This window comes from Rutilus rutilus, assembly GCF_951802725.1.
Source record: "Rutilus rutilus genome assembly, chromosome: 11".
NCBI lineage: Eukaryota > Metazoa > Chordata > Actinopteri > Cypriniformes > Leuciscidae > Rutilus > Rutilus rutilus.
This window is the reverse complement of record NC_140216.1, coordinates 8702829-8723648: the sequence shown is the minus strand read 5'-3', so window position 1 is coordinate 8723648 and position 20820 is coordinate 8702829. Positions and strand designations below refer to the sequence as shown.

General features: G+C 37.4%; 1 protein-coding gene across 5 annotated transcripts in view; it reads right to left on the bottom strand.

The window, feature by feature from the left end:
- Positions 1-20820, bottom strand: part of elmo1 (engulfment and cell motility 1 (ced-12 homolog, C. elegans)) — a 90260-nt gene that overhangs the window by 31272 nt on the left and 38168 nt on the right. For 2 of the 5 annotated variants that reach the window (XM_084423274.1, XM_084423273.1), the window contains exons 3-15: positions 20605-20645; positions 18943-19015; positions 18779-18829; positions 16832-17001; positions 12497-12532; positions 8811-8910; positions 7850-8001; positions 7431-7509; positions 5338-5388; positions 4926-5048; positions 4638-4766; positions 2419-2523; positions 236-344 (exon numbers count right to left, since the gene is read on the bottom strand). In XM_084423274.1, coding sequence (XP_084279400.1) covers positions 236-344; positions 2419-2523; positions 4638-4766; positions 4926-5048; positions 5338-5388; positions 7431-7509; positions 7850-8001; positions 8811-8910; positions 12497-12532; positions 16832-17001; positions 18779-18829; positions 18943-19015; positions 20605-20645 — 1219 coding nt within the window. Of the gene's footprint in view, positions 1-235; positions 345-2418; positions 2524-4637; positions 4767-4925; positions 5049-5337; positions 5389-5547; positions 5590-7430; positions 7510-7849; positions 8002-8810; positions 8911-12496; positions 12533-16831; positions 17002-18778; positions 18830-18942; positions 19016-20604; positions 20646-20820 lie in introns of all 5 variants that reach the window. The other 3 variants (XM_084423276.1, XM_084423275.1, XM_084423278.1) reach the window with 2 other exon arrangements.

Below are 20820 nucleotides of genomic sequence, written 5' to 3'. Positions count from 1 at the left end.
AGACACTGGAAGAGGGCAAACATTAGGCTCTTTACTTCATTAATTTATGAACTCCTCTACAATTATAAAGTCTAATGTTGCCTTTTATCTTCGCTGCTTGTACGATCTTGTTAAAGATCTTTCAGTCTCAACGTGCGGAATAAAGACAAAGACAAAACAATGACAAAAATGATTCTTTCAATAAAGAAACTTGAAAGACATCTGGCACGTCAATGGTAGATAAGAAGACACTTACGAAGTTCTCCGACTTTGAGAATCTCACACAGCATCTTCGTCAGTTCAATACTACTGCGACCAAATGGACACTCGTGTTTATCCTCACGACTGCTGTTTTCCAGTACAATCTGTAACATACACAAAGAATTAAAGGGCAGCAATGTCAATTTAATCTTTTAATTTGTTAAAGCAAAACGCTTTGTAGAAAAAACTACTGAGCTGCATAAATTACTTTTTATTTTTGTGTGCAACCTGGTTACCAATGATTTCCCCAATTTAAAAAAAATATGTTATATTTATAAAAATTGTGACACCCATGAAAAAAAACGTGTACATTTTTTTATGTAGCCACTCGCCTTTATACAACAAGTTAACTCTTTCCCCGCCATTGACGGAATTTTCCGTTATTTATGACACAATGCTTTGATAGAATTTTCTGCCAATCCAGCGTCTGAAATTGCATACCGTCTTGAGTAGGTACTACATTTGAATATGAGCTTACTTTGAGACAGTTAAAAAAGTACTTTCTATAAACTATTAATATGGGTATTATTAATGAAATTCAGACGTATTAAATCCGCCATTATCGCTGTCACATGACCTACGGCATCAGTTGCGTCGCTTCACTGCCATTCACAAATCCTCTCCTGTGACCTCATGGTAAGTCAACTGGGTACTTTTATGGACTCGATCTACTCTGCCTATGTTTTGATCATCGCTCTGAATCCGAGTAGTCTTTGACAAAAATGCGATTTTCTCAGCTTTTTTATCAAAATGTTGCTTTTTTTACTCAATAAAAGTTACCCACATTCAATTGTTGATATATATAAAAAAAAGAAAAAAGAATGCATGTATTTTTTCTAAAGCAAATGTTCTTTTCTTTCTTTTAATATATTGCATGTTCAGATATTCATACAACTAAATATTCTGGGGGCAATGAAAGTTTTGTGAAAATTATCTAAAATGCTGGCGCTGGCTGGCAACTTTAAGAAACGCTGGGGGGAAAGAGTTAATATAAGAAAAATTATCAAACTAATATTTAATTTATGGGAAATTCACATTTATCCATTAATCCATCCATACCTACAAACCAACATTTGGTCAGAAAGATACCAGACCCTACTGAGTAATAGATTAAAGTAAGCTAATAGTTAAGGATAAATTTGCAACCCCAGACACAATCTTGTTACTCATTCTAACACAGTTATTTTTATTTTATTTATACATTTTGACTATTTAAATGGATAGTTCACCCCCCAAAAAGTCTTAATTTTTCTTTATGTTGTTTTGGACCACACTGACAAAGTACGGACAAAACAATTCTTGAAAACAACTTGTTTTGTTTGACAGAAGCAAGAAAGTCATACAGGTTCAAAATGACATGAGAGTGAGTACATGATTTTAATTTTTGGGTGAACTCTCTCTTTAATTTGGATGTTTATTTACTGTTTATTGCTAGAAATAACAAAAAATAACACCAAGCAAGTTTTTAAGCTGTATTTCAGTGTGGGAGGAATTGTTGTCAGTCCCAGATGAGGGGGGAGGCCCACAAAAATGGTCTTTCTACTGCTAAGTGTTTGGGCACTGGGGTGTATACGGAGTACTGAGTGTATTTTAGGGTTTTTCAGGGTATCGCTTGAGTGTGAAAACAGCGATGAGCTGCAGAATCACAGAACGCCGTTGCAGAGGGCAGTGAAGTGGAATAGTACAGTTAAAGAGTAATGTGAGGAGACAAGGAATGTCCTCATTCAATCCCAATTCACTTTCCTTACTGAGTCTATGAGTATGAATAGAGGGGTAGATGACGGATTTTAGGGGAGATAGGGCTCGAAAGTGCAAGCGCAATCAGTTGCAACTAAAAATATGGGTGCAAACTGTAAAATGCATTTAAGAGCACGTGCGAATAAAAAAAAAAAAAAAAATTCTAGAAGGTCCTTAAAAAAACGAATTTATGATATTTAAGGTCAGATAAAAAGTCTTAAATGTCTTATTTGGTATAACAAAAATCTTAATAATCATTTTAATAGGTCTTAAATTTGTAAAATCTTAATGTAAATGCATGACTCAGGTCAGCATTGGTGAGGTAACACTTTGCTTTAGAGGTGATAATTGAGCACTAGTCAGTTTATAAATAAAACAGATTAGAAATAAATATGCGTTTAAAATAAGAAAATTGTTTTATGTAAAGTGAGCATGTCTTACCCTGATATAAGCATCCTGATGATGCCTGGCGAAATAGAGCATGTTATCCAGAGCCAGCATCCCAGGAGGAATCTGAGTGAAGTCCACCGCAGGATTCACATGATTCTACACAAACACACACAAACACAAGCATAATCGAGAGGATACACACACACACTAGTCTTGACTCCATGACTCGCATCGTAATCACGCAGAGTCTCGTATTGCATTTTGAGTAGTTGAGTCGAGATAAGAGAAGTGTTACATTGGTTCCAGTCTGTGATTCAGAAACAGGCCTGTATATCCCCGGTGGATGACAAAGGCCCAGCAAGCTCTCTGCAAATGCTACGACTGCGATATCGGCTCCCTCTGCTCGACCGTCTACTTCAAAATAATCTGCGCTTTTCAGAAAATGTGAGATGGCTGGCTTTGAGGATGAGGGCTCTGTGGCTGCCTGACTGGATTTAGGGTTTGCCAATTATGCTGTGTTTGCTTTTGGATGGACCCTGGTGAGTCTGTGGCGCTGAATAGAGGAACCACAGAGTAAAAACATGGTTGATTACTCACAGACAGTGAAACAGAGACAGAAGGAACGTTTGGAAGGGCATTCTAACTTTGTAGATTTGCAGTTTGGAGTATGTATACTGTGCAAAAATGCCAATTTTTGCATGTATGGAATAAAAAAGCAGTATGTAACCAGAACCAAATTCTGTATCCCACAATGCAATATTACATTTCAAATGAACTGCAAGTAACATCAATGTTTTTTTTTTGCACCCTCTTCTTAAATCATTAGTTAATAGCACTTTAAATGAAGCAAAAGGAATAGCTAATCCCAAAATGATAATTTACAGTCTTTAATGTCATGTTGTTATAAACTAACTTTCTTTTTTCCACGGAACACAAAAAGAACAATTTGGAACAATGTTCACACTGCTCTTTTCCAGTCAATGGAAGCGTTAAGAGACAGCGGGATGCCAAAAGTTCAGTAAGGGGTCAGATTTTAAAAGAAGCTCACCAAGACTGTATTTATTTAATCAAAAATATAGTAAAAACATTTATATTGTGAAATTTGAAATAACTGTGTTCTACTTTAAAGCTGAATTTTCAGCGTCATTACTCCAGTCTTCTGCATCTCATGATCCTTCAGAAATCATTCTAATATGCTGATTTGGTGCTCAATAAATATTTCCTATTATTATATAATATTAGTATACTTATACATACTGCTTGATATACTGTATATATATATATATATCTTACCGACCCTAAACTTTTGAGCAGTAGTTTATTTAAGTTATACAGTGCATAGCATACAGTATATAATGCACAGTATGGAGAATGCAAGACGCTAATATTCCATTCTGAACACAGTCAGCCAGAGGCAAAGTCCACTGGCAGCGAACAGTACTTAAAAACACGTCTGTGGCGAGGGCACTGGAGACCAATTTCCCATCCATCAACGTGACAATGCCCTGAGAGAGTTGGAACACAGCCCTCATTAGCAACACTGTTGTCTTAACACATTCTGCACAGCTCACTAACAGCAAACAAATTGATATATTAATTGAATATACTAGTTGAATTTTTTTTTTTATCACAAATTATATTTTCAGCATTAGTTTGAGGGAAAAATTTGCAAAACATGAAATAATAATCATCTGAATATTTGCCATCAAAATAATGATTAATACATATTTCCTTCATATTGCCCAGGCCTTGATGTCGCTGCTTGAAACCTGGCTGACAAACTCACATGAGAAAAAAAAAAAAAACGTGTCAAAATATGACAGAATGACAGGCGGCATCTCCGCCATCTGGGCATGTCTGATGAGGTGCCCTGTTTGATGTGCAAAGGAGAAAGCGCTGGATATTTTGTTGCAGTGAAATGTGTCAAACAAATTTGATAAAAGAGCTCTGAATGTTCTGAGCTTAGCCGAGCCTCAATGGATTCAGACAATGCTTTGAACTGCAATTATAGTGATGTTATTTGGGGAAAAACAGCTTCAGATAAACAATTCCAGGTCATTGTTCATGAATTTCTTCATGCAGCTTTATTACATTTTTGGAGATTGCACCTAAATGAGACTTTCTCGCTTGCACCCACATACTGAAATGTATCTTCACCACAGAGTTTATTAAATGAGCGAGGACTACACTGAAAAACATCTAGATCTTTTTCCAGTTCTGTCAATTTAGAGCTAGCAAAGAGTATAACAATGGAATGTATGAAAACTTACAATAAAGCCCAGTTTTTTGTAGTCTCGCGTGTACATGGACTTGCGCTTCTCAATGCTGCCGCTGTTGTTGGACTCGCACTCAACGTCAAAAGCAATCCTGCGCAGCTCGAAGATGATGTCCCTCTGAGCCTTCATAAACACAGGTATGAAACCATATTATTGCACAGCTCTCATAAATCAAATCAATATGTAATGTCCATTTGTTTATTTGGCAAGCAACTATATAATAAGCAGGGATGAACGTTGTCTGACTACATCTGTAAAAACTGTTCAGTGATAGAGTTTCACCTGGTCTTGAGGGTCCATCTTCGTCATCATGCGGTCCTCCAAAAGGTTAAAGGTCAAGACTTGTAGCACATAGAGCTGGTGTGCCATCTCATCATTTATGGGTTTGTTACTCCTGATCACATTCTGACAAATGAGAAAGAGAGAGAAAGAGAATGTTAGACAGATGGAGAACGCTTGACTGCTGTGGAGATGGTATCATGACTTTTCCAGTCATTTATGATTAGGGTCAAATAATATATTATTACTTGCTAATAATGCTAATACCTATACTACTTCTAAATACTAACAACAAATGACTACTTTACCAGTATGTTTTTTGCATCAATTACAGGAAAACAGAACCAGAGAGAGATATTTATGTTCAGATTGGCATACTGCCATACTACTTGTACTATGCATACTGTGCACTTACACTGAGGATGATTGAGCGCAGTTGCTTCTGTGCTAGAATGTGAGCCATCTCCTACAATCAAACAAAACATTGACTTAAATCTCACACATTCACACACACATCTTCAATAACCTCTTTAAAAGGTATAGCTCTACAAAACATACAAAACAGCTCAGTCAAATATCAGTTAAATCACCTACAGAGGGTTCACCTTAACTAGAGAGCACTTACTGTTAGAGGACAATCGAGGATGTTCACATTTTCCTCATCAAACTACCATTACGAGCACAGCAAGGGGAGGAAATAATGAGAGAATGAGACAGAAAAAGAGAAGAGAAAAGAAGCGAGAGAGAAAGCAGAGGCATTTTGTTAGTAGCACAGAAATGAGAGGTCAGCAAAACAGACCTGGAGAAACTGTAAATTGACATTTAGGATATGAGGCAGTTACATGAGCCCGCTGTGACTCCTAAGTCACTCACTTACTTAAAGCTGCTGTAAGCAATTTTTTTAGTACTACACATAAAATGTCCAACTGCCTGACAAATATCACAAAAATAGGTGTCCTGAGAAACCACACAGCACAGGGCTCTGTAAACAAGCACCATGTGTTAGCCAATCAGAACACCGGGAGTCGCTGTCTGACTGTCTGTCAATCATTTTGCACGTTCAGGTTCTGCTAACGACTGGACTTCGACGTATCTTAGGAGAGTGGGCGTATGGTCGTAGAAATGAGGGGCGATCTAATTCAGTGGCTTAGTTTAAGGGACGTTAGCAAGGTGGTTAGCATTGCTTACAACAGCTTTAACTATTAACGCTTTATTTTTTCACAAAATATTTTTCCTTCACTTCAGTTAATCAAATGAAAAAACTACATCACTGTGAGTACTGATTACAAAAAAGAAAAGTGGAGTATTAAGGTGCAGTCACATTAGCTTCACATTAGCTATTGTCAATAGTGTAGCAATGTATGAAGCATAGAGCACACAGAAGTCACTTTCTAACTAAGCAGCGACAAAATCTGTGCGGCGAAATCTTCCGCTCTCACACAAAATTCATGATAGTGTGGATTCCTATTGAACTGGATTTTACATACGAAAACTTGCAGAAAATCTGTAAATGTGACCACGCTTTTATGGATTGTTATCTCACTCATTCCACTCAGTTGGCTATTACGAATAAAAGGGATTTAATAAGGGTGGAGGAAAGGAAAAGGAAATGATCTGAGGTGAAAAACGAACACACAAACGGACACTCACACACAAACAGGTATAAAATAACAAACTTATGCCAAATTACGTGACATACTTGCATGACTACACAGACTCTTACACTTTGTCCAAACCGATTTTCCAATGTCTAGCAATTTTTATGTTTGCACTGAAACCAAAATGCTGCATGAAGTGACAAAATGTTAGCCAATCACTATATATTTGATGTTTAACATGCAGTGATGTGAGTAAGAATTTGGACAAATGAGATTTCAGTGTGCGGAGCCATCCAAGATAATACCGAACGACGGACAGTTCAGTCACATGAACCACTAGAGAGTGCAGGCTGAAAGGTTCTTTACATGCAATCTGCAAGCACTCGCATCATTACCGCATGGCCCAAGCTGGTGGGCCTCTGCTGATGTTGCAGCCAATGAGATTGCTTGCTCAACATTTAAATAGTCTGGTTCAGTGTTTGCTCCACCTCCCCCGCTCCACCTGCCTAGATCTACTACAGGATGGTCTATTTATGCAGCAGCAGCATATCTTACATGCTCACAGAAACGTGTCTCTGTATCTATTAGCTGTAGCAAGTCCATATTTGCTCTGCTGCAGCAATAATAATTATCATTAGCAGAAGCAGTAGCATAGCAGATCTAGTCTGCCAAGACCAAATACATTAATATATGCCATATTCAATAACATTCAATATCGAGAGTTGTCATGAAATAATGTTGTATGACACTATTGAAATTTGTGGCTTGTTAGAACAATAATTTAGACAAACATGGAAGACATTCGGGTGACATTTTCTCACGTCTTGCCTGACGAAGAAACTATCATTATTTAGTCTATACAACAACAAACAAATGGAAAGAGCAGAAAATGGGTTTGTGTGTGCTGTACCTGTCTCTTCTCCTCAGGGGCTTTGAGGAACAGCGCATTAATCACTGCGATAGTGTAAGTCTGAATGTCCTGATCCGTCCTGTTGCCAGAGAGAGAGGGAAAAAAAATTAAGAGAGCAACAATTAAAGGTATAGTTCACCAAAAATGATCATCATTTACAAAAAAAAAAGCATACAGTAACGAAGGGTTGTAAAGCCCCAAAAGCTTGACGCCCAGATGTGCATATTCAAACTTGGCTGCATGCACTAATAATGGTGCATTTTTGTCATTTTTGGAGCCTGACCGTCATGCTTTCATTATATGGAGAAGAATAAATGACAAATGGGTAAGAATAAATGGATTAACTTTTTCTTTAAATAAGCTGAATACAATATGAGAACTACAATGCCAAAGAGATATCAATTATCCCTGCTCTATACCCTTGCAGATGAGGGATGAGCTGGCCAATGGTGATTTCTTGAGCCACCTTCTGGTAGAGATCTTGACTGTTGAGGACCATTGATTCCAGGATGGCTAGAGACCTCTGGAGTACAGCAGTGTCCATGGCAGATTTACACACATAACTGGCAATCTAAGGATGAAGTGACAAGTTAAAAAGAATTGAATGCACAGAAATGCGGATTTTAAATGTTTAAAAGCTAGAGTTCCATCAAAATAGAGCATGAACACAGTACGATTTAATGTCTTATGACATTTTTAATAATCACACACATTATATTCACCTAAAGTGACAACTTAGTGAATTTTATTTATTTTACAATGTAAATCTATGTTTATGTATTATGTTAATTGCACTTCCGGTTCCATAGTCCCGAAGTCAATGTTTTTTGGGTTTTTTTTTTGGCTTTTGGTTAAATGCCTGAAATAAGATCACAAGCTCAAGATGTTTTTACTTTTTATCCAACGGCATAAAATACATAAGTTATACACCCTTGTGACTTTTAAATAATAATCATTTGTTACATTTATATAGCGCTTTTCTCTGCACATGGAAAAAAAATTACACTGTTTACATGGAATGGGGGAAATCTCATCAAACACCACCAATGTGCAGCATCCACCTAGATGATGCGACGGCAGCCATTTTGTGCCAGAACGCCCACCACATACCAGCTTATTGGTGAAGGAGAGACAGAGTGATGAAGCCAATCAGTATATATGGAGATGAGTAGGAGGCCATGATAATGGACAGAGGCCAATGGGCAAATAAGGCTAGGATGCCAGGGTTAAACCCCTACTGTATTTTCAAAGGACATCCTGGGATTTTTAATGACCACAGATAGTCAGGACCTCGTTTAACGTCTCATCCGAAGGATAGAGCATACAGCATAGTGTCCCGATGACTATATTGGGGCGTTAGGACCCATACAGACCACGCACCTTCTTGATGAAGGCCACGGAGAAGGTGTCCCAGGAGACAATGCCATGGTCCATGAGCTCCACGAAGGCCGTCAGTGTAAAGGAGAGCAGGTCACCAAAGCTATAAAAGACAAGACAACAGCCACTAGCCACGTCTCTACCGCTCACCTGCACTGAAAGAACAGCTAAGCTTCAGCCTTACAGAGCGAGAGTGAGTGAGAAGAAGCTGGAGGACATGAGGTCAGCCGAGCTGATGTCCTTCAGAAGAGCAGCCAATGCCCGAGCGTTTGGCAGCAGGAGCAGCAGCAGCAGAAGGCAATGCGAGGCAAGGCACACAATAGAATATGATAGTCTTCAAAGGAATATTGTAGGTTAAACACAACTTAAAGGGATAGTTCATCCAGAGATGAACATTATGCCATTATTTGTTCCAAACCTGAATGACTTTCTTACTTTTGTGGAACAGCACGTTATTTTTTTTTTACTATTATTGTATTTATTAATATTCTGAATTAACTTTCATTTGTTTTTGTCATTGTTTATATATCTATATAGCTTTCATTTATTTTATTGCCGTTTTAGTCATTTTAGTACTTCAACTTTATTTCAGTTAGTTTCCAAGGCAACTATTCTTAAGCTTTTCCATCTTATAATTATATTTGACTTCAGCTATCTATCGGTTAACAAAAGTGTTTTTTAGTAGTTTTAGTAAACAATAACATCACTGATGCTGTTGATAGTAGCGTCATTTGTATTACACCTCAAATATTCCTTTAAGTAATAAGACAGGGACTTAATTACTTAGTTGAGAGTAAAAAAAAAAAAAAAAAAAAAGAAAGACCTATTTTAATTCAATTATTGTCTAGCTAAAAACTAATTATAATCCTCATTATGGGTGCTTCTCAATCAGAAAGCTGCGTCCTAGTAAGGTTTGCATATCTCGGCTGACATGTCATCAAGCTCCGTCAAAGGACGTCTCAATTTAAAGGCAACCTTTGTTTTGCGACCTTCATTCGGCCTGTTTTGAAGGATGCATCAAGTGAATCCTTCGTGTCCTTCAGTCCACAATCCTCTGCACACACTCCAATTTACAGTGAAGAAATGGCAGAAAATGAATTGGCACTGAGCTTGTCCAATTTCACTTTTTTTTTTTTTTTACTCAAGACAAAAAAATATATATTTTGGAGATAAAGGCATTATGTTTTCATACGTTTTGTTGTTAATTAATCATATAAAAGCTAAACTGTGCATAATGTGAACCACTGGGAGACCACAGATGGTTGTCATTACATGTACTGCATTAATAGAACGGTAGTTAATATAAAGTTTTGTAATATACAATATATTTCAAATAATTATTTTAAAGGAGTCATAACCTAGAATTACATTGGATACCTACTGCTGTATTATAGTCTTTCAGGCCCTTCTAAAAAAGAAAAGTGGAAAAAAAATAAACACAGACCTACTTTTACCCTTATTTCTGAAGGCATTATTGTCTCGCGAGATCAATGCGATGTTTTGGCTGTCGTGGACGCTCTATATGGCTCTGCACGCCAGTTGAAAGGGTTGTTGGGACAGCGTCATTAAAAATGAATTTCATCCACTGGTCCCTGATAGTTTCGTCCGATTTTGGGAGATAAAACACATTTACATGTTTTTTTATGGCAATCAACCACAGAGCAAGTCCGGTGTGCACTCTTTTTCTCCATCTTTCTCGACTGAACTGAATATGAGGGGGAGAGGGGAAGGCTTCCTGCTGCGGTGTCCATATATGGTATATCCTACTACCTCATGAAGTCAAGAGGGAGCTGAAATCAAAATCTCGTATTTGAGTGCGCGTGCACGCGCGCTGGTTTATTTACCCTGAGGTAAACAAACGCTTCACTTTTAAATATCGGCTTCCCGGCCTGTGTATAATCGTTAGTCGATCATAACATACATTGATTCTCGTGGAAAAGTGAAAATTGCAGGTTATGACTCCTTTAATTATATTTTCCTGTTGTGATCCCAGGGGTGGAAACATTTATGTAGCCATGCGCACTTACTAGACTGTCTTATTCTAACTTTTAATGCTAAGGAGGACTTTCACCAACAAACCTCAGAAGGACTGGACTAGGAAGGACATGCCTTCTGTTTGAGAAGCACCCTATGTGCCATAGCTTTTTTTCACAGATTTTTGGCTTTAAATGGTAACACTGCCCCCTATCATCACAAATACCTCTGTTCATGCCTTTTCATTATTTCTCATAACGAAAATACAGGTGAAACAAAAAGTTACAAAAAAGCCAGCTAATGAGAAAGAAAAAAAATTCAAAAAAAATATATATCAAAAAACCTTCAGGCCAAGAAATCTGAAGTTACAAAAACAAATACACATAAAAAATTAAATAACAGAACATAAAAGGCAGAAATGAAACAGGAATTACTTAAATGGTTAGTTCACCCAAAAATGAAAATTATCCCATAATTTGCTCCCCCTCAAGCCATCCTAGGTGTATATGACTTTCTTCTTTCTTCCAAGCTTTATAATGGGAGTGAATAGTAACTGAGATTTTTTGAAGCCCAAAAGCGCATCCATCCATCATAAAAATAATCCATTCGGGTCCAGGGGGTTAATAATGTCAATACATCATGCGTCAGATCAAAGGTCACTCTTCGGCCGGAACTCGACTCGCGTACGGAAGCCAGTGATTTTTAAGTTGTAATAAGTGAAGTTATAAATATGGATTTTTTCTTACACAAACGCATCACTTCGCTTCAGAAGACCTTTATTGACTCACTGGAGCCGTATGGATTACTTTTATGATGGATGGATGTGCTTTTGTGGGCTTCAAAATCTCAGTTACCATTCACTCCCATTATAAAGCTTGCAAGAGCCAGGATATTTTTTAATATAACTCTGATTGTGTTTGGTTGAAAGAAGAAAGTCATATACACCTAGGATGGCTTGAGGGTGAGTAAATTATGAGATAATTTTCTTTGGGTGAACTAACCCTTTAAGTAGCCTGCACTTAGCTTGGTGTTGAGTATTTATATAGCAGGGAGTTAATACAGCATAAGTTAGACCTCATAATAACAAAATACATTAGTTTGAACAGCAAATCATAAATGTATCACTGGGAGCAGGAAGTATTTGCAGCTGGAATTGGGCAAAACCCTACCAAAAAAAATGTATTGTCCAGTGGCACTGAGGGATGATCAAATATCACAAGGCGATATTTAGTGTTGAGTAAAGTAGTTTCTGGTTGACAAACAATAATTTTAGAGGGATCCTGGGCAAAAGGATTTTGAAAAAACAAGCAGTGTTTTGGTTAGGTTTAAGAGGAATAGTTGATGTTACAATTATATGGAAATGTGAGCGCAGTTTGTTGTCGATGAGTGGGGAACAAAAAAACAAAAACGAAAAAACGAAACGTGAAAATGTTTCCCAAAAGTGATTAGTGCAGAGCTTCCCCTAAAGCACCAATGTTGCCCAATACCACATGCAAAAGAAAGAAAGACAGCTGATTTGGTTACATGGAATTAATCATCCAAACAAAACCATAAAACCATCAGAAAAATGGTAGTAACAGCAGCAGTTGCCAAGTGTTCCCATCGCTTTGATTGGTTTTGAGCACTGAGGCCAGAGCCCGATCATGCAGAGACTCGGCCCGGAGATTAGAGGGTAAGTGACAGGGGGGTTATCCAGCTCGAGGGGAGGGGCTTACCAGGGCTTCATTATCTTCTGTAGTTTCTGATAGCGTCTGAAAAAATTTAAACACTTTTACTTCAGGGAAACAGAAACACATAGTCAGGGTCCAAATATTCCTTTATGAACCCATTATGACATTTAAATGAGGAAAATCTGTGGAAAACCCTTACAACACAAGGTTTAAAACAAAGTAAAGTATATCTTAAACATCCAGTGCAGCATGAGTTGAGAGAAAAAAAAAAAAAGCTGAACATTTAAAAAACCTTTCTGAGAGACACAAAGCATGCAAAGCAGAACTGTGGGAGAAGCATACTGCCTACACACGCATTTAATGCACGACGTGTGCTTAACTCCCTGTGGTGGTTATGAGCAAGTGTGCAGGATTACCTAAAGTATCCATTACAAATCATCATGCATTATATTGCATTTATTTATGACTCAAACGTGGCTCTTGTTTCCTCTCATGGTCCTGGCAGCAGGGCTGTAATCCACAGATATTACTCATCGTGAATGATCATAAAAGATGAGGCATGTTGCCTTTTTGCCGTGTCATTTCTTACCGAATGACTTGCACTGTACTTTTAAAACGCATTTAATTTCACATGTTACATTTGTGACTGGAATTTGTGTTTACAGATGGAAGGGTCTGAAAAAAGGGTTGTTGATGTATTTCACGCAGAGTTGTCAACTATAAATATAAGTGCAGACGGTCTTGAAAATACGTTGACGTGGACTGTTTGCCCCCTTGGAAGATAACGTCGGTGTCAAAGCTCCAAAATACAAAACTGATACAATTATCACATTTGGTGGATATAATGTTTAAAGGGTCTATAATTATTAATCCATATATTACATTTATGTTAGTGGTCACAACTATGGGAAAACACATAGCCTCATTTGTAAATGCTTATAAAATTACAGATTTCAAAGTACTGTTACAATAAGTGAAGCAAACTAAAATGAAACATAAATGTATTGCTTTATTTAAAATGTATTCATGGTTTATCATCTCTTTTTTTTTTTTTCTTAATTGTTAATATATGCATACACACGTACACATATATACATATTTATCATTTTATATATATATATATATATATATATATATATATATATATATATTTTTTTTTTTTTTTATAAACCATGAATACCTTAAAAGTAATAAATATTTTTAAACAAACTTTGTTTTCAACTTTCTGTTGGATTTTATTGAGCAACTGTGCCAGTTTTGATTATGTATTTTCCTACGGGTTACAATTGTGACCAAAAATAAATCAATACTTTCGACATTTAAAACCTTTTTTTAATGCAGTTTGTTTCATTGGCCAATCCAAGGACTAAAATACATTATGTACACTTAGCTGGGAATAATTTAGGATTAAATGGGTTAATAAATCAACTGGTATAATAATAATCAACTGCCTATATTGGTGTCTGACAAATATAATAGTTTGATATCATAAACCTTCACTAATAGCACAAGCATAAAGACATCCAAAACAATTTCTGAATTTATATTCCTCTGGCAATCAAAACAGTGGTACTACTCGTTTTAAATGCAAAACATTTTACAGAGCATAAAGTTACTTTCTGAATCTTTTAACGGTTATCAACAACCTCAATCAGAGTGCTACTGTGGCACATGACCAGTAGAGGGAGCCACTACACCACTAACTCTTCAACCGGCTGCATTCATGCCCCATGATGTAAGAGTACTCACTCTGTATCCTCAAGAGTGCCGTCATGCTTAAGTCTTTTGAATAATCATTGCTTGGTCAGCGGCTAACGGGAATCCACGGCAAGAATGTGAAACAGTGTGTACTTGTGTGCATGTGCGTGTCCACTTGGATTCTTAACGGTATGAAAGGACTGCATAGAAACCCACACATAGGCTCTTTGAGGTCAGGAGCTGTTGACACAGAGCTGCTTTATATAAAACATACCCATGGAAATCATTTCCATGGTCAGCTCTTCAGCGTACCGAAATGTTGAAACACCTCAGCTGGCGTCGCAGAGCTCCGATAAGTAAAAACGCAGCTATTGATTCAGTGAAATAAAACCAACATCCCAACGGCAGCATAATTTCCCTTAACCGGCCGAGCACCAGAGGGAAATCACTTTTGCTCATGCAAGAAAATTAATGTATCGGCAATTCAGATAAATGTTCTTCCACAACTACATGAAAACAGCCATTGGAATAGTATGACCTTAACAAATGGAGCAAGGACAGGCATAATTAGGTTAGCATGTAACGGAAAACAAAAGCACAAGCCTGTGAAGTTGACCAGCCGTAGAGGAGACATCCAGTTTGACAGACAAGCGTGTCTTTTTTAAAACAATTTCTTCCCTCTAGCTGTCTTGAAAGTGTATCTTCCTAGCCGCCTTTGTTTTTCTTTAGTACATTATTATTCCTTGACTCTGCCTCTAAGTGTGTTTCTCTAGTCCCAGTTTTCTCCCTCCATGTTTCTCTCTCTCCTAAGGCAGTTTGTGTCTGCTGGCAGAGCTCGGCCTCCTCATGGGACCGTCCGTATAGGAGTTGAAAAAGTGCCAGCTCAGCAGATAGTCTAGCTCCGCTTTAACCTTCAACTGAGATGGTCAGGTCACACGGCTGCTTTATATCGCAGAGGAGACTGGAGGAGGGAGTGAAATGTATACACTTCATTTATTATTAACAGACCACTGTGATATAAAAATTCTTCAGTTTGTTTGGATGATGCATCTCTGATGTGATTGAGTTGGTTTGTATTGGACAGATTCAAACAAAATACTACAAAGTGTCCTCAGGCACAACATTTGTTCTCAAAGAGTCATCAAACACAACAAAGTGTGTGAAAACACAACACCACACCCTCTCAGACACAACATTGTGGCCGCAAACACAAGACAACAACGTGCCCTCAGTGTTGTATTGTGTCAGAGAGCAAGTTGTTTTCTGTTTAAAGACACTTGTTTTTAAGGGAATGTGATTAAAAGCACGTTTTGTATTTGAGGGAACATTGTTATTTGTGTTGTGATTGAGGACACTTTGTTGCGTTGGGTTACAAGTTTTGTGTTTTACGGCATGTTGCGTTATGTTTGAAGGTGAGTCGCTGTGTTGTGTTTTAAGGCACTGTGTATTACCAATGCCAAATCATTGTGTTTTTGTTCTCATTGAGAATAATCTACTAGCTTTCACAAGTCTGGAGCCGGTATGTTTTTATTTATTTATTTTTATAAGTCCCTTATGCTCACCAAGGCTACATTTATTTATGAAAATACTAACAGCAATATTGTGAAATATTATTACAACTTAAAATAACTGTTTTCTATTTTCTATTTGCTAATTTCTTATCATTATCATAAGTTAAATCGGTTGCTGCTTAGTGCTTAATATTTTTGTGGATGAGGATCAATTTTATGGAGAGTTCAAAACAACATTTATTTTAAATAGTAAAAACATTTATAATGTTACAAAACTGACTTCAGCTAAACACCATCATTTTCCTGTTATCACTGTAAAGCGATCTGTATTGTATAAAGTACTATTTACACAAAGGTGACTTGACTAAAAAAGATTTCTGTCACTTTTAATCAATTGAATGCATCCCTGCAGAATAAAACTATTATTTACTTTAACAAAAAACATCTTACTGACCCCAAACTTTTATTTTAGTTCATTGGGATTTGAAGTAGCCTGGGTTTCCCCATGCTGCCTTGCGCGCAGCGCGACTTTATTCACGCTGCTAGGCAGCCTGGACACCATGGACCAGATTTTCCCCTCAAAAAGGGAACCAATCACAGAAAGGGGAGGGAGCAGCAAGACGATGACGATGTCTATGCGAAGCACCGAAGCAGTTTGTTTATATCTATGGATCCAACATGGCATCAGACGCGAAGTTACCTTTCGATGCAGCCTTAGATAGTGTTCTAAGTAGTTTAGAACGCAAGTTTATTTCGTCTTCTTCCTCGTCGAATTTCTGTCGCTCTACATACGTCATCTGGTATAACTGAAACGATTGGCTATGAGCTACGTACAGGCGCATTTGATAGACATTCGTAGCGCCCAATAAACGGCTCTGGGCATTCGTAAACCACGCCTCGAATACGAGAAAATGAACTTGTGGTTCCCAGACCACGTCTCAATGAGAAGAGGTCTGACGTTAGCCAGGCTAGATCTGAAGACTCCTATTGAACAACATCTCAGAATCTCATCACATCGTACAGTGCAAGTCACTGGCCAAGTCTTTATTCGGGTTTTAATTTGCTTAAGCCCTGCTAAGGCAACAAACCAATGAGTGGATATCAAGAGCACTGTAATGAAAACAGAGAGACAGGAGGAAAGGCAGCCAGAGGAACAAACACAGTTACTTACTCTGTGCCGCTCTCCACCATCTGTGTGAGCAGCGAGATGCCGTCAAGGTTGATGAACTCCTGAGCAAAGGTGATGTCTCGTGAAGAGTTGGCCAGATCCTTCAGAGCATCCAGCTTCATGTCCATGCTGGACGACTGGATGCGCTCGTGCAGCTGCTGGGCCATCTGGGCCTGTTACCATGGCCACAGAAGAGGCGTGTTAGTGAGAGGGTGACTGATCCTCATGAGGAGGTCAGGCCTTTCAGTCACACAACTCGAGACTACACTTCTCTAAATCACCGTCTCGCTGAATCAACAATGATTGCCTCATTCAACAGTATTTAGCGTGTCAGTGTGTGTTCAATATCGACGATTACTAATTATAAAATATTCTGCAAATTATAATCAAATAAATTAAAAACTAGTTTAGTTAGTATACATTTCCGCATTTGTCGTGGCCCTAAAAAGAATTTGGATATCTAAGACAAACTTTAAAAAAAATCTATGAATATCACTGCATTTGAGAACCAGAGTTATTTAAGTATAATTGTGATACTATCATAGTTTTTATTAATAATTTTAATTCGTTTTTATTCTTAAATTTTATGTTTTCTTTTCAATTTTAGTTAATGTTTCAGTAATTTTGTTTTGTAAAAAAAAATGTATATGCCTATATAGTTTTTTTTTTATTTCATTTTTTGTTTGTTATTTTAGTAAATCAAATAGAAAGGAGAAATGTTGCCTAGAAATGTTGAACTAGCTGAAATAAAATAAGTTTAAGTGTTTTTTTTGTTTTCAGTTAAAGTTAATTTTATTTCAAGTAACGAATTTTTTTTTATATGGTTTCAACACTCAACAAATAACTATTATCAATCTCTTTGATAGATTTGGTTATACATTTTCTAACATGCTTTCTTTTTATCAGATCTGTTCACTCCATTTAATGAACAATATTCCCATGTCTAATCTCGCGAGGATGCTTTATTTTATTTCATTTTCATTCCTATACCTTATTAACATCCTTTACTATGGAAGTGTTTCTAAACTAAGCAAAATGCTAATGTTTTTGTCAAAATGATGACAAATTGTTTGAATGATCTGACACAGATTTTAAAATTCAGTAAATATTCAGTAACAAAAATTCGATTTAAGCCACCTCTGATGTAAGTGGAATATCTAGATATCCTGATATGTTTTCAGATCAATCTTTTTGATATTTTGGCATCTAATGCAATAAAATTCATATCTTTTTAAAGTGTGGAATCAGTCCAAAAACTTTTTGGGGCAATTGTTTCCATCTTTCTTCCCTTCAAACTAAACTTGCATGCTTTGATCATCTTAAAAAACAAAACACTGTGATAGCACCAATGTAACTGAACACAGCATCATAATATGCTTAATCATGAACACTGTTGCTTTCTTCTATGAAACCTATCGAAGCCACACAGAGGACTGATGACTGTTAAATATCAATGGTGGCTGGTGCAAAACATCACAGGAAGAGAAACAGCCCTTGCTGTCATTATGCTGGAGGGGACGGTTTCAAATGTCACAGACATCAGCTTTAAATACCATCATCCCCAAGCTGCAAATTCAGATAGGTCATAAAAAAGCAGTTTCTGAATGAAAGATCTATTCTAATATAATGTGTTTCCAAAACGACAATTTATTTTCTATAACAAAGAGCCAATCCCAACATTTTCTGTATCCGGCAGAGAGAAAAGAAGTGAAAATAATGACAGCTGGGCACATTTACGCATTGACAGGTCATGCAAGACTGTTTCTCAGCTGCTGCCTGACACTTTGGAAGCTTTGGTGATATAACCTTTCACCCCTCACATCTGAAGGATTACAGGCCCCAGCTGGATGGGACAGGGCTTCAAAGGATAAAGGCAGGTTCCTCCTGCTGATGTAGCCTTTATATACAGTATGTATTTCTGGCATCAGTAAACTCAAATGTGCTACTTACAGCAGACGTAGTAAGCCGCAGAATGGAGCCGTTTTTGATGTTGTTGCGATTCTGGGTTTAAAAAGAAAAAGAAAAATAAGAGGAGAAGAGGCATTGTTATAATAATTCTTTTTTAAACGAATGAGCTTAGCAACACAGCTTCTTTTCGTGATTTTGCAATGAACCTTTTCGGTGATGTAGAAGTTGGTCGAGTCAGCATTCTGCAGGGAATAGGTTTCAGGGTTTGGCAAGTTCCATCTAGTCAGAGAAGATTCAGAAAAACATCTGAGATTGCTATACAGTGATGTTTGTTGCTGTGTAACAAAAACAATATCAGCATAATGCAAACTCTTGACAGGCAAAAAAAAAAAAAAAAAAAAAAGAAGGATTTCTTGGAAATAACAGTGGAAACTTGAGGAATAATTGACTCTGGGCCATTGAATTATTTGAAAAATAATGCACGCTCTAGGAGGTAATGCCGTTACACCTCGGGTGTGCGTAATGTTTCAATAATCCAATGACCCGGAGTCTATTATTCCGTTTGTACTATGGTTGCCACACCTCAAAGCATTGTTTAGATGATGTATTTCAAGATGTTTGTCCGGTTTGTGTCCTTAAACGCTCTTGTGTGTAGGACTAACTTCTTACGCATCTAATCCCAAGCCTCTGTTGCTGATTCCAAAACGTAATTTTAGAGCTAGTAATGGAGACTTAAGCCACTGATAGATAGCAGACTGCAGTTATTAATGCAGTTATTGGAGAGGGAGGGAGAGAGACAGAGACAGAGACACAGAGAGAGAGAGAGACAGAGACAGAGACAGAGAGAGAGAGTGAGAGAAGAGAGAGAGAGAGAGAGAGAGAGAGAGAGAGAGAGAGAGAGAGAGACACAGAGAGAGAGAGAGAGAGAGACACAGAGAGAGAGAGAGAGAGAGAGAGAGAGAGAGAGAGAGAGAGAGAGAGAGAGAGAGAGAGAGAGAGAGATTAAGCGCAAGAGTAATTACCTGAGTCTGTGCGCCTCTCAAAGGTCAAATTAGTTGTCTCTACTTATTGCGAAACTGTATGTTATCTGCTTCAAGAACAGCGTTGTCATTACCTTAGTGAGAAATGTCATGTAGCTTTTAAGTTGCTAACTCTTACTGATAAAATTGTCAAAGCAATGCTGACAACACGTTTCTATGAGAGTGTGTGTCCGTACTGCATGCGTGTGCGTTTGAGTGGGAGAGAGCGAGAGAAAGAGAGTATGTGCTTTCCGTACATAAAAAAAACCCTAATATTTGGAAATAATTTGACGTTTTTATCCTGTTGATTACTATGTTTATTTGCTTGGTCAGTGTCGTTGTGGGTTTTGGTTCTTTTGCTGTGGGACCTTTGAAATAACTGAAATCATTTGGCGAAGTGATATCGAACACTACTTTATAGACCATAATCATAGCAGCGCTAAGAAATCTTTGATTTTTAACGGGAATGAAAGCGAGGCTGTGAGGGATAGATACATCTCTTCAGTGGGTTGTACTGTTATTTAATGTGTTTTTGGATTGTTCTGCTAACGAAACACTGCAAAAAATTTCAGAAGCCAAAGTAATCTAGGAGCTTTATACAGCGGATGCCATTGAAAACAAAATAAGTCTATCCCTCACAACCTCCCTTTCATACCTGTTATGGCACTGCTCTGAATAAGATCTATTAGGCATCATACAAAGGTAAGATGAAAAGAAAATGCCTTCGAAACAGTTCCCTTCAGATATACATTCCCCTCGGATTTGCACGAATCACGTGAATTGTCCATTTCAATGTCAAGTTTGCACAAACTTTGGTATGAATGCACAAAAAATTGGTTTGTTACTTACCCATCACACACTTCTTTAATGATGGCTGAGAGAGGCTTTTTCTGCAGCAGACAAAACAAAACAAGAAAAAAATTCTTAGAAATGATATTCTACCTTATTTCTTTACAGTTAATAAACATTCTTCATTCCCAATAAAACTGCTGCATTCACATCAGTTTCTACAACTTTTGAGCAAACATTTGGTTGAGTCAAGTCGGGAAAACAAAAAAGCAACAA